Source organism: Heterodontus francisci, chromosome 24, assembly GCF_036365525.1.
Source record: "Heterodontus francisci isolate sHetFra1 chromosome 24, sHetFra1.hap1, whole genome shotgun sequence".
Classification (NCBI taxonomy): Eukaryota; Metazoa; Chordata; class Chondrichthyes; order Heterodontiformes; family Heterodontidae; genus Heterodontus; species Heterodontus francisci.
The window spans coordinates 27526884-27550063 of record NC_090394.1 but is presented as its reverse complement, the minus strand read 5'-3'; the positions used below and the strand labels follow the sequence as shown (position 1 = coordinate 27550063).

Genomic DNA, 23180 nt, shown 5'->3' with positions numbered 1-23180 from the left:
GGGGATGGGAAAACCCCTCTATCAGGTGGCCTATGGCTGCTGCTGCATCCAGGCAGGGAGGGCCTCTAGGCCTGTCTGGAGCACTGCCCAGCCCCCAGGCCTGACACAGCGTGTCTGCCTCTAGGCAGCTAAACTGGCCTCTGGTGCCTACGGGAACCTTTCAGCTGCCAAGGCCTAAACTCTCGAGTTCCCTCCCTAAATCTCTCTGTCCCTCTCAGGTTTTAAGGAGCATCTTAAAACCTATCTCTTGGATCAAACTTCTGGTCATCTTTCCTGATTTCTCCTTCTGTAGCTCAGTGTCAAAGTAGTTTTTTTTTCAATCGCTGTTGTTAAGCGCCTCGAGACATTTTGCAACGTTAAATGTGCAGTGTAAATCTAAGTTGTTTTTGAAGCTCACAGGTGAAGTCGAATGGTGGAACATTATGGTCTGCCTGACTTGCGGAGTACTTGACCGACTCTGAGTGCTCTCCAAGTATTCTCCGGCTCTGACCTCCCATGGCTTGATCAACAGAAAAAGAGAAAAAATATTTTTTTAAAAAGTCGGAAGACCTGCAAGGCAACTTCCTATTGTAGTTAGCTTCCACAGCTGCCCAACTGAGGTGTTTAGAATGAGCAGACAGTTCTCGCAGGATTTGAACAGCGACACTCAAACAGTGTGAGATTCCACCAGTTTCAGAGGGCAACACAATACTTTTCCAAAATGTTTAAGTGAAGGAGGGGTGAAATGACATGTTGAAGTAATAAGGTGATGGTAGTTATTAAGAAAAAGAGAAGCGTGAAGCCAATATGCTTTTATTCCAAGCTAATTTAAAAGAAAACACTCCAAAGCACGGTATCTCGTGAAGTCATGCACACTGACGGACTCCATCAGATTCCATTCAGACTCAGCAATTTTGCTGTTTCTTCCCAACAGAACAGGTGAATGCTGTTAGTAAAAAGCTTGTTGATTGGTTGCGGTACGCAAGTACACTGCAGGGAGTCCCCCTTTCCTTTGGAGGCTTCTTTAGTCCAAGATCACGACAGGTAATGGAAAGCTGACGCCACGCTAATATCTGTATTGCTATGTTAGTCATCTCATTAACCCTTTAAAGACTGGAATAGTACATTGTTTTTCGTGACTACACATTAAACAGATTTGTTAACAAAATAGTAATTGATTGTGATCCGCTGCTGATTACCTGTTGAAGACAAATATGTGGGTTGAGATAGGTAACTTTGTTCTCCTTTCTCTGTGTTACACCTGCTTGAGAGGGTGTGCTGGGACCTAAAACTTTGCGTTAGAACATACTTGAGAGGGGCGGGGTATTGAGTTTGGTTTTTTTTGTGTCCTTCCCCTGCCTCCCTTTTGAAAAATATCTGCATCAGCTGACAACTCTTACACACTTGAAGAATGGCATGTCCTCCACTGGACAGCTGCTGTTATAACAGTGTTGAGTTGCAGCACCAATGTAACATGATCTAACCATCACATCTGTTTCTATGTTCTTTTGCATTTCAGTGTTAATAGACCTTCTGTTAAGGAAAACAAAGTATTGTGGGTTAGTTGTTTCCTAATTAGTCTATTTAAAATGTCCATACAGTTTCTCCTGATGACTCAACAAACTTCTTAAGTGAGTAGCTAAGCCATACAAGGTAGGAAGGCCCCAAATTTAATCCATGGTCATGTGACATATTAGCTAATCTTAGCTAGGGACCCTACAGTTGATGTTGTAGCTTACTCCTTATCACTATCCAGTGACCCCTGCTAGAAAGTGGACATTGGATAAAGCTGAGATCGGGCTAGTGCGGCGCAGTGGTGCAGTGGTTAGCACCGCAGCCTCACAGCTCCAGTGACCCGGGTTCAATTCTGGGTACTGTCTGTGTGGAGTTTGCAAGTTCTCCCTGTGTCTGCGTGGGTTTTCTCCTGGTGCTCTGGTTTCCTCCCACAAGCCAAAAGACTTGCAGGTTGGTAGGTAAATTGGCCATTATAAATTTCCTTTAGTATAGGTAGGTGGTAGGGGAATATAGGGACAGGTGAGGATGTGGTAGGAATATGGGATTAGTGTAGGATTAGTATAAAATGGGTGGTTAATGGTCGGCACAGACTCGGTGGGCCGAAGGGCCTGTTTCAGTGCTGTATCTCTAAATCATAAAAAAAAAATCTAAAATCTAGTTTGTGATGCAACTTGTTGAATAACCTGCAAACAATCACCGGCAAGGTTCACACTTGGAAAAATGGATAGCTTGGAGAGATGCAGATGACCATGACTTCCAACGAGGTGTCAGTGCCTTCAGGAGAGGAGGGAGAGACTTGGTAAAGTTAGTTTAGGCGATCTAGAATTAACACTGTTGTTTCTCTTGGTTAGCCTGCTTCCATTTTAGAAGTGGATGGAGCAGTAGCAGGTGACTTCTTCACAGTACTTTCCATTGGCCAATATTACACCGAGGACCAATGGCTCAACATGCACTCTTTCTCCATGATCAGAAGGTGGTTGCAGTGGTTCGGAGCAAGCAGAGTCAACAGCAATGATGCAGGTAACTTGTCATTGAAGCGCACAACCTCTGATTCTGCCTGTGAGAATCGCATTTAAAAAAAACCTGATAATATGCAGCTGATCTGTCAGCCTCTGTAAGGAGGAAAGATTGGTTCCAAGAAGGTTGCACACCCAAACCATCTTTTCTTTCTCCAGATGCTGATGGAACTCTGCTTTTGCTTCTCCCTGGAGTGGATGTGTTCCCAGTATTCAGTTCTTTTGCTTGATCTCGGTTCCAGGGATAGTCTGCTCTATAAACATTGGGAAATAGAGTCCTCCAGCAAACATCATCACTTACATGGTTCAAAGTTTGTTGGTGTTTTTGCATTTCTGATCTTATGGAAAATGAAAAGAAAGATTTCTTCCACCAGATATGAATACAGTTTCATCATTGCAGTTTTCTTGAACTACAGACATGGTCCATTTAGGGGTGCCAAACCTTCAGGAATTAAAGATTAATCTCCAGGACATTGTGAGCAACCTGGGAGAAACATCATTAAAGAATTGTGCGCACTTTTGATTTTTTAAAGTTATATTAATATTGGAGAAGGATCAAAAAAGGGCTGTTTAACTGGGTGGGTGATTGGAGGTGGGAGGTTTTGTGACGGAATCTTAAGGTATCTGAGTTGGCAACACTAGGTAAAATGCCTTCTTGATGCTGGCATTACCCCTTTGACGCCCCATTTATATTAAAGAGACACTTTCACTAGAGAAAGTTCTGCAATTAAAATCTGGCTCACTCGGTAAATTTGCCTGATTATGGGGCTTATTCAGAGACTGGCTGAAACTAATGAACGTATGCATAATTTGTGTGGGTCGTTGACTTAGTTGAGTGACTTTATATAGAGTGACTTTAGGTAGTAGTAGTAGTGGATATATTAATGGTTATGTTATTGTGCTAGTAATCCAGGGACCTGGATTAATAATGCAGAGAATTTGAGTTCAAATCTCACCATGGCAGTTTGAAAATTTGAGTTCAGTTTAAAATAATTTTTTTTTAAATCTGAAAGTAACATGATTGCCATAAAAATACCAATAGTTCATTTATGTCAGTTATGATAGAGTTTTGTTATGTAAGGGTATCCAGGGTTATGGAGTTAAAAATGAGAAAATGGAGGTGAGGCGCAGATCAGCCATGATCAAACTGAACGGTGGAGCAGGCCTGAGGGGCTTAATTGCCTACTTCTGTTCCTAATGACTGTGGGAAGAAGGTCCCTGTTGGTTAACAGGCCGGAATAGTAGATGGTGGAAGTTACATTGATTATGTACCTTTTGTCATCCGCTGTACTTTGCATGATAGTACTTTGTGCCTCTGGAGTTATCGCAGCCTCATTTGCACAGCAGTACTGTATATATAAATTGACCATGTGTCTGCAGTCAAATTCCACACTACAAATGGTTAATTGTGCACACAGATGCTAATGTTTTCTCCTTAATTACCATAATGTCATTATTAATATTGGAACAGTTCTCACCTGTGAAGCATGTCGTGCTGATTGTAGTAATTGGCAGCAGGTAACTATGTCATTGCTCACAGATCTCACTGATGGGATTCCGAAGGGAGCAGTTGGAAATCAGAAGATTAAAAGGCATTATTTTCCATCTGGTAATTGGAAGTGTACCTGAATGCAGAGATTGCAATTTTAGCTTGGGCACTGTAAAGTAGTTTATAGAAGTGAGATATTGCTTCATCAGCTTGCACTCATTAACTCAAGTTGTGCATGTGATGGACAAAGTTTCATTTCGGCAAAGCAGCAACCTCTGGTGGAATTGTCTTTCAAAAAGTTTATCCTTCATACTTTCAGAGGAGGCCTGTGACTGGAACTAGATCATTGTTCATTTGTCTGGATTATAACTGCAAAATTCATCTGCAGATAATTTATCTCCACCTTTTAGTGTAGTTCAGATTATTTTTGCATTGAACTATTCATACAGTTGTAGTCTAATCATATAATGAGGAGCCAAATCTCCAATTTTGCAAAGAACCAGAAAATGTGGGTGTTCAAGGACAGCTTGCAGGTGGATCTATGGGAACAGTGAGCAGTTTAATCCAAAGTGTTGATTAAAACTTTGTTAATGAGTTAATATTGATTTCAAAAAAATACTGACTTTAAGAAATCTTCAGTTCTGTTTCCTTTTGTGATTGTTTACGAGAAGATTGCCACTTTGATATTCACTAGTAACCAAGTGTTTGCCCCTGATGCTTTTACTAAGATTATTGCTTTTCCTTTATCTTCACTTTATCATAACTAACTGATGTGATCTGAATTGTGAGAAATTCTGCTGTTTGACAGAACTTGATTAGTCTTTGTAATCTGCCTGCTAGATGAAAAATCAGAGTTAGACAGCTCTATAATGTCAATGGTTTCTGCTTCCTCTACATCAAGTCGTCTGATGCCCCCTAAAGAGCGTCTGCGGGAGAAGACATTTGAATATTGCAATCGGCTAATTGAACAGAGTGACAGAAGTAAGTACAGTATAATGGAAAAATATGTTTATCCCTTCATTTTGAACCCTTCTCCCCCTGTATTTTTTCTTTCTGCAAGAACTCCACTTAATTCCTTGGTTGAGAGGTCATTAAATGACCTACTGTCTAATGTTGATCACTTCTGCTGCTGTTAGGAGATGTTGCCTCTGATGACCAGCGCCTGTCTTTTTTTGCCCTCCCTTTGGAAAAGCATTTAACCTCTGCACTGTGATGGGAATCATGGGAAGAAACTGCATCCTAGCACTTTGGTGCAGAGCATATCGATGCACCACACTTATGAACTTCAGTGCCTTACTCCAGTGCTAGTTAATCGGATACTGTGGCCAAGATGGACAATGGCAATTTTTATTATAGACAATTTTTATTTCCTTCCTTGTCTCAGGAGACAATACCCTGTCATGGACAGAGTTGTATCTACTGCCATTCCTAGATTTTTTTTTTGAGCTCCTCCCATTCATTAAGTATGTTTGACCTTTTTTCTTCTAATGTATAAGATCTTGTACTTTTCTGATTTGAATTACTTCTGCCACAGTTATGCAAATGTTGTCTGAGATTTTCTTAATTCCTTGGTTGTTTTAACTGCACTCCCCTTCCCAGTTTAGTATTTCCTGTAAACTTGACCAATTTTCAGTGTGTCTGAGTTTAGGTCATTGATCCCAGAAACTATCACTTCATATATGTCCTCAACCTCAATAGCACTGCCCTACATCAAAAATATAAAGTGGAAAATGTAGTATTAGCAAAATCCCAGTCCATTGATGGCTGTATAGATGGTTCCAAATGTATTATTTAAACATATAAATACCTTACAATAGAATAAGGATTACATATGGAATTATAGAATCTTACAGCACAGAAGGACTCCCCAAGGCAGCCTGATAAAGGGGTGAGGAGTGGATGTTGACTTCTTCTTGTTTAAATGCTTTCATACGACCAGAAAATGCTGAAAAGGAAAATAAAGTGCAAATGTTCCCCATGTAGTGGTTGAGAATTCCAGTCACATCCTGTAACTCACTGACAGCCGTAGAATAGAGAAATGTAATTCCAGTGATCTGCCTGTTAAGTTCTTTATATGGCTGCAGTTGCTTATCATTTCCTCCTTGCTGCTGCTGCATCCTGTGAAGTAGCTTTGTTAGGGCTTGAAAGAATATTTATGTAAGAACAAAGTGGTTTGGGGTCAACAGTAGCTGCCTGGCAAGTGCGTTGAACATTCTCAGACTGCGTTATAATCAATGATCTATATTTGTTTTATTCTTATAAAGATTCTGAATATTTCAGAACATAGTATAATTTTGAAAATGAAATGTGATCGAAAACCTTTAACATCATTAAATCCCCAGAAGTACAATTAACTGAATAGAAATGGCAGTGGCCCTGAGTGTTCAGTTGTCTGTCTTGCTTCTGAAAATTTCTGTTTAAAAATGAGTGGTGTTCCTCTGAACAACTGTTACTAAATAATATGGCTTTATAAATAGAAGCATTGAGCGTAAAAGCAAGGAAGTTATGGTAAACCTTTCATAAATCACTAGTTAGACCTCAGCCTGAGCATTGTATTCAGTTCTGGGCACCACATTTTAGAAAGGTTTTCAAGGCCTTGAAGATGGTACTGAGGGGATTTACCACAATAATACCAGGGATAAGGAACTTTAGTTATGTGAAGAGACTAGAGAAGCTGGGATTCCTTCTCATTATAGCAAGGAGATTTAGTAAGCAATGTTGAAAATTATGAGGGGTTTTGACAATCGATAGGAATAAACTGTTTCCACTGGCAAGAGGGTCAATAACCAGAGGCCACAGATTTAAGATAATTGGTACAATAGAAAAAGCCAGGAGGAGATGAAGTTTTTTTTACTCAGTGAGTTATGATGATCTGGAATACACTGCTTGAAAGGGGGATGGGGTGGGGAAGCAGATTCGTAGTAATTTTCAAAAGGGAATTCAATAAATATTTAAAATTTTTATTTTTAAGATATGGGGAAGAGCAGGAGTGTAGCACTAATTGGTAGCTTTCAGTGAGATGGACCAAATGGCCGCCTTCTGTATGCTTTTATGATTCTAAGGAGTAAAGGGTTGATTTTTTTTTTTAGAAAAACAGCACTGAAACAGACCCTTCGGCCCACCGAGTCTGTGCCGACCATTAACCACCCATTTATACTAATCCTACACTAATCCCATATTCCTACCACATCCTCACCTGTCCCTATGTTCCCCTACCACTTACCTATACTAGGGGCAATTTATAATGGCCAATTTACCTATCAACCTGCAAGTCTTTTGGCTGTGGGAGGAAACCCACGCAGACACGGGGAGAACTTGCAAACTCCACACAGGCAGTACCCAGGATTGAACCCGGGTCGCTGGAGTTGTGAGGCTGCGGTGCTAATCACTGCGCCACTGTGCCGCCCTAAATTATATAAAATGGTAACATTGTCCAGAACGTTCAGATCCTGTGAAGTGGTTTCAGAGTACTGATACCACATGTCAAAAGTTTAAATAAAATAGTTTGAGCAAATTAACTGCTGATTTAAATGAACATTTTTTGTATTATGAATAATTATTGACAAAGATTTTTACATATCTATTAAGTCAGTCAATTTTGAGTGAAGTATTGATTTACAATGTCAGTTCAGCTTAGCTGAGTATTGCGAACCCTGGACTTTGTAACATGATTATGTTTTAAAAAATGTGATTTTTAAAAGTTTAAGATGGAGTCTGAGAGGTCAGGTGACTGCACATCCCCTCTGTTCAAGAACAAGACAGAAATCTTTGTTACCAGGACAACAGAGAACCCAGATCAAATATTTTTTTGAAAAACAGACTGCAGGGTTAACACCTGAAGAACAATGGGTTTCACCCTCCCAGACTTTCGGATCATAAACAAGGAGTCAGTGATTCTGAAGATGAAAATGTACCAAGCAGCTGTTTACAACTGGGAACAATGGAAGGCCCAGGTGGTTCTGTGAAACCAGACTTCTGGACTTTGCATATTGGAAAAGGACAATAAGCTATTGACGTTTGATTCCAGATAAATTTAACAGATTTTCTGAATGCAGACTGTAAGTACAGAAGACCTGTGGTGGCAGTCTGAGAGCAGGCTGTAAGAAAGGAAGACAACTGGTGGTATAATAAAAGCAAAATACTGCGGATGCTGGAAATCTGAAACAAAAACGAAATGCTGGAATCACTCAGCAGGTCTGGCAGCATCTGTGGAAAGAGAAGCAGAGTTAACGTTTCAGGTCAGTGACCCTTCTTCGGAACTGACAAATATTAGAAAAGTCACAGATTATAAGCAAGTGAGGTGGGGGTGGGGCAAGAGATAACAAAGGAGAAGGTGCAGATTGGACCAGGCCACATAGCTGACCAAAAGGTCACGGAGCAAAGGCAAACAATATGTTAATAGTGTTATCTCTTGCCCCACCCCCACCTCACTTGCTTATAATCTGTGACTTTTCTAATATTTGTCAGTTCCGAAGAAGGGTCACTGACCTGAAACGTTAACTCTGCTTCTCTTTCCACAGATGCTGCCAGACCTGCTGAGTGATTCCAGACAACTGGTGGTGGCAGTCTTGAGAGAGAGTGAGGGAACACCTTCTGGCAAAAAATACTGATAAAGCGAAAGGCTGCCAAGTCTTGAACCGATTTCGAAAGTTGAAGTTTGTGGAGAATGAAAAGACCAACAGGATCACCAAGAGTCACCCTATTCATGGGCTTCCAGGTTGAAGTGCTTGGAGAAGTGAGCGAAGAAGACATTCATTTTGAAAATGTCTGGGAGATCCAACCCATTTCAACTGGGAGGGGTTTGGGACTTCTAACTGCAAAGATTTCACCATCAAAGAGGATTGTGTAACATATAAGTGTGATGTAAGGTTTCAAGTATTTTAAAAGTAAACACCTATCTTTGTAATTTGGTGTATCAGCTACTTACAATGTACTATTGAGTTAATGGGGAATTCTTTTAGTTTAGTTATAATAGTCTTAAATCTTGTATGATTCTTTAAATTGGTCTGTGGGTTCATATCGTATTTTTAACACTAACGGTCTCACTGAAGGCGTACCATGAGGAATTTTTAAAAAATTGTAGTATAGTTTATTCACATTTCCCTGTGAGACGATACATATCTTGCATATGATAGTGAGCAATTAACGTGGTTGTCAGCACACATCGCTGATTTATACAGTACTTGGTCCCTTGCTTCATTCCTCTGTTGTTGTCTTGCAATTATCATCTAGTATGACATAGAAATCCAGATGAAACATTGAGCTGAATTAAATTTTTGCAGTCAATTTTTAATTAGTAGTCAACAAACTTAACATGATTACTGCTTTGTAGCCTCCTTACACAAATATGTGAAGAGGTAACTGTTGCTCCGCATTATTGTATTAACACAAGCAAGCATACACTCAGTTCTTTCATTATTACAGAGACTGTGTGTACAGGTAGATGCATTTGAGCCTGACGAGAAGAAGTTTGGTTGCTTGCAGGAATGTCTGGATAAAATGGTCTAGTGTTGGTAATCTGCTAATTTTGCTGAGTTTGAATCTACAGCAAATGCCATTTCCCAGACAAATTGTGATGTTGCAGTATTTGGTTTTTGCCACTAGAGCATGCTAAGAGACTCTAATAACTGCAGCAGTGCTCTATTGACTATGTCTATGTATTTTCATACTTAGCTCCTGGCTTAGTACAAATATTTTCACTTGCTGTGTCCAATGTAAGCACAAATTTTAAATCATTAATGCAGCCATTTTTCGGGAATTGCAACCATCCTTGCTTGTGTAAAAATTCCTTTTAATAGTTCCTTGCTCCTCCTCCACATAGTCGCCCTCTCTTTTTAAACTCGCCATCCATTTTTATTTACTTTCACTCATAACTATACCCCATTCCCTGTTTTAAGGCATGCTTGTCATTTGCTCGCTGACCTTTAGCAGTGATGCTGTTGTTTCAGAGGAGCCCAAGAGCAGTGATGCACACTCGACCTTTGTGTTTGCATCCCTCCATTCTGTTGGCAAGTGCCAAGCCACGATTCTGTATATCTCCAGTGCAGTATGGCCAGAGTTCCCTCTAATTTTCTTTGTTGTGCGCAGCCTGTTTGTTGTTTTGTGTGGTATGTTCAAGATTGCACACGTGTGTATCTTAAAGGGAACGTTGGTTGTGAGCGACTTGTGTGTTGCATTGCGTGATATGTTTCCAGATCACTCACCCTTGCAGCTGTGTGACTGAGATTGGCACCTTGGGAAATCATTGCGATCCCATGTCCTGCTGATTTGTCTGGTTCATTGGAGCACCGCCTATTAACGTCTTTTTCTTTTGGCATAGGGTGATAGACAATGTGATTACAATATTTTGACATATGCTAGTCTTAACAGTTACTGTGACTCTGCATAACATTGGTATTTAAAATATAACTTCTTCTTTTTGCAACAGAAGCTCTAAAGAAGTCTGACTCCGAACTTCAGAAAGTTGTAAGTAGTTTAAGCACTATTGATTTGAAAATAAACTCGCCAAAATGAAAGTTATTAGAGTCCTCGTCTCTCTCATTATCTAGTATAACTAAAAAGTGAACCTGTGTTCTTTATTGAATGTTGTTATTGCTCTATATTCTGCAGTTTTGCTGCGGTAATGTGGCATTGTCTTTATTACAAACTTTGCTGTTTGTACTTAAAATCAGTTATTTATTTGTTTTCTTCCCAGACACTCGCTCTCCCCAAATTATCTCACTTCACTGCAGTATTAATTGGCAAGGAGAGCAGAGTAGACAGAAATATGAACCTTGCTGCAATCTTTGTCTCCTGATCTCTGCCATTTAGCTGCAACGGGTCATCTATGTTGCAGGACCAGTTGTGTAAAGGTGGAACCACCATTTCTGTGGGGTATTTCCCCAAGCAATTTGGCAAATGGCTGGGAAACCACTTAGAAATGGCAAATAGTTCTGAACATGTGAGACCTGAGGGTACAACCACAGGGACATCCAATATTTTACACAACTTTGGAGGGACACCAATATTTCACAACTCTGGAGGGATATCTAATATTTAATACAATTTAGGAAAGACAGGCAACATTCTGCACAACTCTGGAGGACAGGTAAAGTTTTACACACTTCAAAAGATGTTTTGTTTCAAAAGAAAAACTTAGTGGAGAAGTAAATAATAAGAGTGGTATGAGGAGTCATGGCTTGACTGCTACTCCAAACTCTAACATTAGTCTTCACCCCAAAGAAAAAAAGAAAACTTGCAAATGCCAAAAGTCAGAAAGAAAATCTGAAAATGCTGAAAAGCCGAGATTATCTTTATTGGATTTTTTCCTGTTAATTTTCTACTTTGCTTTCTTGCTGCCTGATTGTGTCTTGTGTTTGTCTCCTAGTGTCTTGTTGAGGCAGTGTCTTTGTTGGACCTGATCTGTCGACAGGATCCACTGTTTGTGTATCGAGCCTTTCCAGTGGTGAAAGCGCTGTATGGGAGAATCAGTACAGACTCTGCTTTTGCCAGAGTGTTACTTCCAGTTGCTCAATTCTATCTAAATCACAGTGAGTAGAAATTAACCCATTCAATGCTGTTGCTTTAAAAATTTTCCAGAGTCATGTAGTTGGATTTGACTAAATAGAACCAGAGAAATGATAGAAACTTAGAAAAGAAACAAGACTCACATTTATAGAGCACCTTTCACCACCTCAGCATGTCCCAAAGTGTGTTAGAGCCAATTAAGTAGTTTTGAAGTGTAGTTGCTGTTTTAATGTAGGAAACACAGCAGCCAATTTGACCATAGCAAAATACCATAAACAACAATGAGATAATGACCAGATAATCTGTTTTAGTGATGTTGGCTGAGGGATAAATATTGGGCCAGGGCACTAGGAGGAACTCCCTTGCTCCTCTTCGAAATAGTGCAACAGGATCTTTTACATCCACCTGAGAGGGAATGTGAGCGTGATCCTACTTTACCACATTTTGATATAGTGTGTTAGTACCAAACTGCCTCATCCTCTCAGTAATTCTGAGGTACTGAAAAACCTGAATGATCATGTCTCATGTTTCATGTCTCTCCCCATTCCCATCCCCCAGAAAAGAAAAGGGCGGTGCAGTGGTTAACACCGCAGCCTCACAGCTCCAGCGACCTGGGTTCGGTTCTGGGTACTGCCTGTGCAGAGTTTACAAGTTCTCCCTATGACCGCGTGGGTTTCCGCCGGGTGCTCCAGTTTCCTCCCACAGCCAAAGTCTTGCAGATGATAGGTAAATTGGCCACTGTAAATTGCCCCTAGTGTAGGTAGGTGGTAGGAGAATTGAGGGAAGGTGGGGATGTGGATTAATGTAGGATTAGTATAAATGAGTGGTTGATGGTCGGCACAGACTCGGTGGGCCGAAGGGCCTGTTTCAGTGCTGTGTGACTATCTATCTCTATCAATAAACTCACTTCCACTGTGGCAAGTGAAATTCAGTGTCTGATTGCGTCCCCGACCCCCAGACTTAGATTATCATTTGAAATAGGAAACAACACTGTTACTAGTTTACTTCTTACATGACTCATTCTTCTTGACGTTCTGAAGCCTTTGATACGGTTGACCACATCGTCCTCCTCCAGCGGGGTGGGACTGCACTCGCTTAGTTTCATTCTTTTCTATCCATTTGTAGCCAGAGAATCGTCTGCAGTGGCTTCTCTTCCTGCTCCCGCACCGTTACCCATCTGTCCTTGGCCCCTCCTATTTCTCATCTACATGCTGTCCCTCAGCGATATCATCCACTAATACTGTGTCAGTTTTCACACATGCTGACAACTCCCAGCTCTTGCTCATCACCACTTCACCCCTCTACTGTCTCTAAATTGTTACACTGCTTGTCTGACATCTAGTACTGGACGAGGAGAAATTTCCTCCAATTAAATATTGCAAAGACTGAAGACATTGTCTTTAGCCCCTGTCACAAACTCCATTCCCTAGCCACCGATTTTATCCCTCTCCCTGGCAACTGTATGTGGCTGAATCTGACTGTTTCCAACCTTGGTTCATAATTGACCCTGAGGTGAGCTTTCAACCACAAATCCATGACATCACCTTTGTAACCACCTGAATTTGTTTCTGTCTTAGCTGACCTCCTGCTGAATCCCTCATCCATGCCTTTGTTACCTCTGGACTCAACTACTCCAGTTGCAATCCTGTCTGGGCTCTCACATTCTATCTTCCATAAACTTGAGGTTATCCAAAGCTCTGTGTCCTAACTCACGCCGGGTCCCATTCACCCACCACCCCTGTGCTCAATGACCTACATTGGCTCCCGGTTGAGTAATGCCTCGGTTTTTACATTCTCATCCATGTTTTCAGATCCCTCCATGACCTCACCCCCTCCCTATCTCTCTAACCTCCTCCAGCTGTAAAACCCGCAGAGATCTTAGTGATCAGGGAGGGGGATTGTGATATACTTGATCAAATTAGCATTGAAAAGGAGGAAAGTATTACCTGTATTAGCAGGCTTCAAGGTGGATAAATCCCCAGGCCCAGATGGGATGTATCCCAGACTGCTATGTGAGGCAAGGGAGGAGATAGCGGGGGCTCTGACACAAATTTTCAGATCCTCCCTGGCCACAGGAGAGGTGCCAGAGGACTGGAGGACAGCCAATGTGATACCATTATTCAAGAAGGTAGCAGGGATAAACCAGGTAATGACAGGCCGGTGAGTCTAAAGTCAGTGCTAGGGAAATTATTGGAAAAAATTCTGAGAGACAGGATTAATCTCCACTTGGAGAGGCAGGGATTGATCAGGGATAGTCAGCATGGCTTTGTCAGGGGGAGATCGTGTCTAACAAATGTGATTGAATTTTTCAAGGAGGTGACTAGAGGTGTAGATGAGGGTAAAGCAGTTGATGTCATCTACATGGACTTCAGTAAGGCTTTTGATAAGGTCCCACATGGGAGATTGGTTAAGAAAGGGTAATTTTGGCAAATTGGATTCAAAATTGGCCTAGTGGCTGGAGGCAGAGGGTGATGGTAGAGGGTTGTTTTTGCGAATGGAGGCTTGTGACCAGTGGTGTACCGCAGGGATCGCTGCTGGGACCTTACTGTTTGTAGTGTACATTCATGATTTAGACGTGAATATAGGAGGTATGATCAATAAGTTCGCAGACGACATGAAAATTGGTGGTGTCGTAAATAGTGAGGAGGAAGGCCTTAGATTACAGGACGATATAGATGGTCTGGTAAGATGGGCGGAGCTGTGGCAAATGGAGTTTAATCCTGAGAAGTGTGAGGTGATGCACTTTGGGAGGACTAACCAGGCAAGAGAATGTACAATGGATGATAGGACACTAGGGAGTACAGAGAGTCAGAGGGACTTTGGGGTGCTTGTCCATAGATCACTGAAGGCAGCAGCACAGGTAGATAAGGTGGTTCGGAAGACATATGGGATACTTGCCTTTATTAGCCGAGGCATAGAATATAAGAGTATACAATAACTGTATAAAATGCTGGTTAGGCCGCAGCTGGAGTACTGTGTACAGTTCTGGTCACCACACTATAGGAAGGATGTGATTGCAATGGAGAGGGTGCAGAGGAGATTCACCAGGATGTTGCCTGGGCTGAAGCATTTCAGTTATGAAGAGAGACTGGATAGGCCAGGGTTGTTTTCCTTGGAGTGGAGAAGGCTGAGGGGGGACCTGATAGATGTATACAAAATTATGACGGGCATTGATAGGATAGATAGGAAGAAACTTTTTCCCTTAGCGGAGAGGTCAATAACTGGGGGGCATAGATTTAAGGTAAGGGGCAGGAGGTTTAGAGGGGAGTTGAGGAAAATGTTTTTCACCTAGACGGTGGTTGGAATCTGGAACACACTGCCTGAAGGGGTGGTAGAGGCAGGAACACTCACAACATTTAAGAAGTATTTAGATGAACACTTGAAACGCCATAACATACAAGGCTATGGGCCAAGTGCGGGGAAGTGGGATTAGTTTTGGATGGGTGTTTGATGGTTGGCGCAGGTGCGTTGGGCAGAAGAGCCTGTTTCTGTGCTGAAAAACTCTGACTCTGAGATCTCTCCGCTCCTCCAATTCTGACCTCTTGAGCATCCCTGATTTTAATAGCTCCACTATTGGCTGAGGTGCTTGAGCTTCCAAGGCCCTAAGCTCTGGAATTCCCTCTCTAAATCTCTCCACCTTACTTTTCCCCTTCAATACTGCTTAAAACTTAGCTCTTTGACCAAGCTACTAGTCATCTGCCCTGACAGATGATATCTCTTTAGTGTCAAATTTTGTTTGTTGACACTCCTGTTTTACTATGTTAAAGGTACTATATAAATACAAGTTATTGTTGTTGTTATTATTAATTGTGCCACCATTGAACATCAACAATGTTAGCCAAAAGTCCTGAACTTTTCCACATTTCAGGTGAGCTGGCAGCCGTGGACTCTGAAGCTGTTTACAGACACTTATTCACCAAGATTCCTTCTGAACTCTACCAGGACTCAATGGTGGCCTTTGAATTTGTCCAGTTCTGCAGAAGGAATAGAAAAACACTGAGTGAGACTGTTGGTATTTTCCACAAGAGCTTCCCAAATCTGTTGAAGGTGAGAATTGAATGTACATGGAATAGACAAATGCCTGTATCTTCAGTAGCAGAAGTTAATTGTAGCTCAGACTGCTACAGTTTAGCTGTGCCAATGTTAGGATATTGTACAGTCCTGACACATTTCCGCCTCTTAATCTGGATTCAAGTTGAATCTTTTTCTGTGTATAATTCCTGTGTCTGTCTTATTAGTTCCTAGCTTGGAACACACCATCCTTGTTCCCCGAGTTCATTGAGTTGCTGCCTGATCTGATTTGTCCAGACACGTCGATAGAGATGCTCCATTCGCTGCTTGATCTGCCCTGCCTGACTGCAGCACTTGAAACCCAGCTCAGGTACTGATTAAACTGTCGGTGACCCCTCACCTATGATACTAAAATCATATGGAAAGTGAAGGGGAATTTTGGATCCAGGGTTTGATGAAAGGTCACTGACCTGAAGCGTTAACTTTGTCTCTCTCCACAATTGACCCACTAAGTTAAGTATTTTGCTTATGTTTAAGGCTTTGTCACCTGTCTTCATTGCTAAGGACATTAATAGTTTTACTTCACCCCTTCTCCTCAATACCCTGCTCATACTGCAGTATATTTCTGTAAGTGGTAGAAAGCTTCTGTTACCTCTCTCCCATGTAGCCATCCTCGTGTGTGAATTTAGACAGAGAGTCCCTACAGGCTGCTTGACTGTGCTAGTAATCACAGCTGAGCCCAGTTTGCACCCACCCTATCTCCACCCACTCACTTTCCATCAGGAAGAGACAATGTATTGCAATCAGGAGGGGGATTGTTGGCTGATTTCCCCCTTTTCCCTAGTTCAGGATGCTAAGGCTAATTGCAGTGCCGAGTCAAGTAAACAGGAATTGGACCTGTGAAATTCTGGTCATTATTGTTCAGTTCCACACATGTAGCACAATTACCTGCTGAACAATTGGAGGCAGCTGTAATATCAATATTTTTTTGATTAACTCATTCCCTGCAAATTAGATCCAAATTAACAAGTTAATTACTGTTGAAAATGAGAGTGAAGTAGAGAGTGAAAATGATTCACTTTTCTTTTAAAGAAAATTAACTCAGTCTTGTATTTCTTACCTGTACCATAAATACTTGTTTTGTTAACTTTGCCCTTGACAATTGACTAGTACCTAGTTAAATTTCATTTGCACGTACATTGTGGCCGTAAATTTATGAGAGATCCCAATTTATTTGATAAAGTGCTAAGTATAAATTCTGTTCTCACTGTGGATACCAGAATGTCTCTGCTAAGCTGATAGCTGTGTCTGACTCCCTGTGTGTAGTGTCATTAGCCATGTGTTTAAATGTTCAGTTTCATTCAATCTGCTTTGTTTGAATTCTTTAGGTCGCTGACCTTGATTCCGAGTGAGAAGATGATGACAGATCAGAGCAGAAAAACTCTGAACTCTGCAGAAGCATTCCAGGACCCATACTACCGGCGCATGTTTTTGTATATCCTCCGGGTAGAGGCAGGAGCAGGGGACACTATTGACAGGTACACAGACCATAATACTTTAGTTTGTGAGCTACAATTGAAAGCTAAACTGATTGACTCAACCTCTGGAGATTTGATTTCGGATGCAGACAAAGTGACTTGAGATTTTCACCTTGAGCCAGTGGGTATGCTCATTTCTATTCTGTGCATAGTGATGAAATACTAAATATAACAAAAATATCAGGTCCTGATATTGCAGAATACATGAATCATTAAAATAATCGAGAATATTCTTACAGTGCTATTCTGACCAATATTCTACCAACAAGAATAAAACAGATTTTCTGGCCATTGTCTCAGCTCTCTATGTGCGAATTGGCTGCTGCATTTTCTACGTTACAACAATAGCTACACTTTAAAATTACTTCATTGGCTGTAAAGCGCTTTAGGATGGCCTGAGGTTGTGAAGTTGCTATATGAATGCAAGTTGTTTCTTTAAAACATTTTCTTGTACATTTTCCTGAGCTGGTCAGAAAAGCAAGGTTAAGTGGCAAGTTGGTTCCAAAATTGGCTCGGTGTCAGGAAGCAAAGGGCAATGGTTGATGGGTGTTATGCAACTGGAACACTGTTTCCAGTGGGGTTCTGTAGGGCTCAGTACTAGGTCCCTTGCTTTACATGGTATATATTTAGACTTAAATGTAAGGTCATGATTAAGAAGATTGCAGATGATACAAAAATTGGCTGCGTGGTTGATGGTGAGGAAGAAAGCTATAGATTGCAGGCAGATATCAATATCTGGTGGGCAGAAAAGTGGCAAAGGAATTCAATCCAGAGAAATGTGAGGTAATATATTTGGGGAGGGCAAACAAAGGAAGGGAATACACAATAGATGGTGGGATACTGAGAAGTGTAGAGGACCAGAGGGACCTAGGCATGCATGTTCACAGATCTCCAAAAGTAGCAGGCAGGTAGGTAAGGTGGTGAAGAAGGCATTCGGGATACTTCCCTTTATTAGCTAAGACATAGAGTACAAGAGCAGGAAGGTTGTGCTGGAACTGTATAAAACACGAGTTAGGTCAGAGTTAGAGTACTGCATACAGTTCTGGTCACCACATTACAGGAAGCCTGTGATCGTACTAATGAGGATACAGAAGAGATTTACGAGGATATTGTCAGGACTGGAAAATTTTAGCTGAGGAAAGATTGGATAGGCAGGAGTTGTTTTCTTTGGAACATAGGAGACTAAGGCGAGATTTAATTGAGGTGTATAAAATTGAGGGACCTAGATAGAGTGGCTGGAGTTTCCCTTAGCAAGGTCAATAACCAGGGGACACAGATTTAAAGTAATTGGCAGAAGGATTAGGGGCGAGTTGAAACATTTTTTCACCCAGAGGGTGGTGGGGGTCTGGAACTCAGTGATTGAAAGGATAGTAGAGGCAGAAACAGACAAGGCAACGGACCAAGAAGTGGAAAGTGGGATTAGGTTAGATAGCTCTTTTTTGGTCAGCACAGATACCATTGGCCAACTGGCCTCCATCTGTGCCATTTAAATATTCTATGGTTGTAGGTTGATTGTTCTTCATCCTCTCCCTCACTGCCATTCAGTGCAGGCAAGATCCATAGGGAGGAAAGAGAACAATCTTTTTTTATTTGTTGCATGCAACGTGGGCATCGCTGATGAGGCCAGCATTGGCTGTCCATCCCTATTTCCTCTTGAGAAGGTGGTGAGCCACCTTCTTGAACTGTTGCAGTCCATCTAGTGTGGGTACACCTGCAGTGCTGTTAGGGAGGTGGGGGGGTTCCAGGATTTTGATCCAGCAACAGCGAAGGAACAGCGATATGTTTCATTCAGGATGGTGTGTGGCTTAGTGGGGAACTTGCAGATGGTGGTGTTCCCGTGCATCAGCTGCCCTTGACCTTCTAGGTAGAAGAGGTCGCGGGTTTGGAAGGCGCTGTCGAAGGAGGTGTAGTGAGCTGCTGCAGTACATGTGTTGGTATACACTGCTGCCACTGTGCATTGGTGGTGGAGGAATGTGCGTTGATGATTCATTGGCAATGCCGTTGAATGGCATGGGGAGATGGTTAGATTCTCTCTTGGAGATAGTCATTGCCTGGCACTTGTGTGGTACGATTGTTACTTGCCACTTATCAGCCCAAGCCTGAATATTGTCCAGGTCTTGATGCACATGACACAGACTGCTTCAGTAACTGAGGAGTCGCGAATGGTACTGAACATCATATAATCATCAGCAAATATCCCCACTTCTGACCTTGTGGAGAGAAGGTCACTGATGAAGCAGCTGAAGATGGTTGGGCGTAGGATAATACCCTGAGGAACTCCTGCAGTGATGTCCTGGAGCTGACATGATTGGTCTCCAATAACCACAACCATCTTCCTTTGTGTTAGGTATGACTCCAACCAGTAGGGCTCCTTGAAGCCACACTCGGTCAAATGCTGCCTTGATATTGAGGGCAATTGCTCTCACATCATCTCTGGAATTCAGCTCTTTTGTCCATGTTTGGACCAAGGCTGTAATGAACTCAGGAGCCGTGGCCCTGGCAGAACCCAGCTCTTCGGGTGGGGGCGGAAAAGATCTAGTTGAAAGCTAAACCATTTATCAGTAAACAGGGTTTTTGTATGTAGTGAGGATAGAAGAGAATGAACATTTCTTAATTATGGAATAGATAGCTATTTACCACTGTAGAGTAAATGAGGAGGCAAATGTGGAATGCTTTTTTTCCTTGCATTGCTTGAGTTTGCAATTCCTTTCACAGATTAAATCTGCTTCATGAGGTGCTTTTGGACGTGGCTGAGTGGCCTAGAGTTGTACAGTGTGCACAGACTGTCCCCATTCTGTTGCAGGTTTTCTTCAGTGTTGTCACCCAGGTAATGGAACATCACTGTCATAGGTTTAATCCATTTCTTGGGTTATTTGTCAATGTCAACCTGCTTCACTGATTCCTATTGAGAAAGCAATTTGTAAAATTCAGTGCAAGTGCTAAAGACAATACTATTTGTCCAGTCAAAGTGACCAAGTGCCAACTTCAGATGAATCACTTTGGACTACCCCGCCATCAGTAGTGTCAGTCTTTTGCACCATTTTGTGAATGCCCTGTGGATTGGCTAGACTCTAAACTATCTTATATTATCACTGTTAATCACTGATACAGTTAAGACATCTCACTTAAAATGACTCGATGGTGGTTCAGAAGTTTGAAAAATATAAACTAAAAACAAGCTCTCTATTCCCCTACTAATGGTAATGTAGTGGTTATTTTACTGGATTAGTAATTCAGAGGCCTGGACTAATAATATAGAGAAACATGAGTTCAAATCCCACCATATCAGTTCAAGAATTTAAATTCAGTTTTTAAGAAATCCATTTAAAAAGAAAAAAATCAATTTAGAAATAAGGTGGTGTTAGCAAAAGTGACCATGAAACTGTCAGATTGCTGTAAAAATCCACCAGGTTCACTAGTATTATTCATGGAAGCAAACCTGCTGTTGATACCTGGTCTACTCCATATGTGACTTCGGCCCCACCCCAAAGTGGTTGACTTTTAACTGCCCCCTGAAGTGATCTTACAAGCCTGTCAGTTTATCATACATTTTCAAGAAGGCTCACTGCCACCTTTTCAGGGCAACCAGTGATGGACAATAAAGGCCAGCCTTACTTGTAGCACCTACATCCTGTGAATGAATTTAAAAATCCTGGTGTCTTTTATATTGGTACTGAATCATTACTTGCTCATTCTTAGGGCGGCACAGTGGCGCAGTGGTTAGCACCGCTACCTGACAGCTCCAGGTTCGGTTCTGGGTACTGCCTGTGTGGAGTTTGCAAGTTCTCCCTGTGACTGGGTGCTCCGGTTTCCTCCCACAGCCAAAGACTTGCAGGTTGATAGGTAAATTGGCCATTGTAAATTGCCCCTAGTGTAGGTAGAGGAATTGAGGGGAGATGAGGATGTGGTAGAGAATATGGGATTAATGTAGGATTAGTGTAAATGGGTGATCGATGGTCGGCACAGACTTGTTTCAGTGCTGTATCTCTCTCTGGCTATTCTATGACTATGACTATTTTTGCCCCAAACCCACATGCCTTCTGTTCTCCTCATTGCTAATTTAAAATCACTTCAAAATAGATCAGAATTATGTAATACCTGATGCAAGAATGTGCACTCACTGACAAAGAGAAATGAGACTTTCAAGTTGCAGATTATAGCACTGGGTCTTAGCATAAGCAAGTTATAGTATGTTTTCCCCAGGTAGAGGAAAATATGCTAAAGAATAGGCTGTATGTTCGGCTTCACCTTGCTTGAATGCTCTAGGGCTTAAGGTACTGACGTATGCAGGCAGGATGACAGCTGGCTGCCTCCTTTTTGGATTTTAAGGTTATAATCTGAAACATTGCCTACTTGTTTTATACTGAGGCTGTGACTGTAACCTGGGGCAGGATTTTGGCAGGCCGATGAAGGGCATGGAGGCGGGTGGGTGCATAATTTTGCGCTGCTGGCTGGCATGCCTGTTTGTCGGGACTATCCTGCCCCCGTCCCTTTTTCCCGGCAGGATTGGGGGCGGAAGGGCCACCCACCCGCAAACAACAGGTAGCCAGTTGAGGTGAGTTAAAGGCCAATTATCAGAGGCTGACTGGAGTTTTCCCCATGTGCTTCTGTGGTGTCAGGAACAGGCCAGCCCCTCCCCTACCTGGCTGCAATTGCAGGCTGCCCTATAAAGGGGTTCACCGCCACACTGGTGGCCTGGCAGCTGTGGCCATTTTTTAATTCAAATTTGTTAAAGTTGCTGAGAGGGCACCTCATGATGGAGGCACCCACTCTTTCCCTTACCTGCAACAGCATGAGGGGTCTGGACAGAGTAGATAGGGAGAAACTATTTGCATTGGCTGAAGGATCCAGAACCAGAGGTCGCTGATTTAAGGTGATTGGCAAAAGAAGCAGCAGTGACATGAGGAAAAAAATGCTTATGCAGTGAGTGGTTGGGATCTGGAATGCACTGCCTGAGAGTGTGATGGAGGCAGATTCAATTGAGGCATTCAAAAGAGAACAGGATATTGTCTGAAAAGAAAAGGGCTGCGGGTAAAAGGCAGGGGAGTAGGAATAGGTGAGTTGCTCTTGCAGATAACTAACACGAACATGATGGGCTAAATGGCCTCCTTCTGTCATATAACCTTGATGTAATTCTGAACAACACTGAATTCTATGATTTGGTGTTGGAGATCCTCTTATTGGCTCTCCAGCTTCGAGAGCCCACCTACTGTCCTTACTTGACCATTTCAGGGAAAGTCACTGCTAGGTGACTGCTCCCAAACGATGCGAGCTCAGGACTCCCATTTGACCCCAACGTCGGGTCCTGACCCAAAACACAAAATCCTGCCCCTGGTGTCAGCATTTGTATTTTCTTGCTCATGTTTCATAAAACCTCCTCCCTACCTGTCAGCCTTAGCATAATCTGCAGAGCAGCTGCTTTAACCAGAAGGCACCAAAGATAGTTCGGTCATCTTGCTATCCTCTTGTCACTCATTTGCTATTAACATTACCTGCTAGGCTGCTTCTGATACCAGGGAAGTGACTTTCTAATCCCAATAAAGCAGCATAATTACCATACACATGATGAGCACAGCAGACATTTCAGTCTTGTATAGAATCAACTTAAATTGACTATAGAATGTGATGAGGAACATCATGCTGAACTTTACCAGGCAGCTAATAAACCACTAATTTATTGTTATTTCGTGTTCCGGGACATTGTTGTTTTAAAGTAATTTAAAATCAAAATTAGATTGCATTTTTGTCATCAGAACTTTGCCCGTTTACAAAGAACAAAGAACAGTACAGCACAGGAAGAGGCCATTCGGCCCTCCAAGCCTGCGCCGATCTTGATGCCTGCCTAAACTAACACCTTCTGCACTTCTGGGGCCCATATCCCTCTATTCCCTTCCTATTAGTGTATTTGTCAAGATGTCTCTTAAACATCGCTATCGTATTTTTTTGATTGGTAAATGTGTGACATATGACTGGTTTTGGACTCTTATTTTCCCTTTGGATTCAGTTTGCAGATGGTCCACTGATTAACCAGCTGGTTCTGGTTATCCTGGAGCGCAGCAGTCTCCTATATGATATCCCTGACTTCAAAGCAGAAGTTCAGCGGTGAGTGTAAAGTAACCTTTGTTT

General features: G+C 42.0%; 1 protein-coding gene across 1 annotated transcript in view; it reads left to right on the top strand.

The window, feature by feature from the left end:
* Nucleotides 1–23180, top strand: part of ap5z1 (adaptor related protein complex 5 subunit zeta 1) — a 40732-nt gene that overhangs the window by 10436 nt on the left and 7116 nt on the right. The window contains exons 5-14 of the mRNA XM_068055803.1: nt 914–1023; nt 2346–2514; nt 4840–4980; nt 10427–10464; nt 11366–11528; nt 15374–15552; nt 15744–15886; nt 16905–17054; nt 19770–19881; nt 23059–23156. Of these exons, the coding sequence (XP_067911904.1) occupies nt 914–1023; nt 2346–2514; nt 4840–4980; nt 10427–10464; nt 11366–11528; nt 15374–15552; nt 15744–15886; nt 16905–17054; nt 19770–19881; nt 23059–23156 (1303 nt within the window). The remainder of the gene's footprint in view (nt 1–913; nt 1024–2345; nt 2515–4839; nt 4981–10426; nt 10465–11365; nt 11529–15373; nt 15553–15743; nt 15887–16904; nt 17055–19769; nt 19882–23058; nt 23157–23180) is intronic.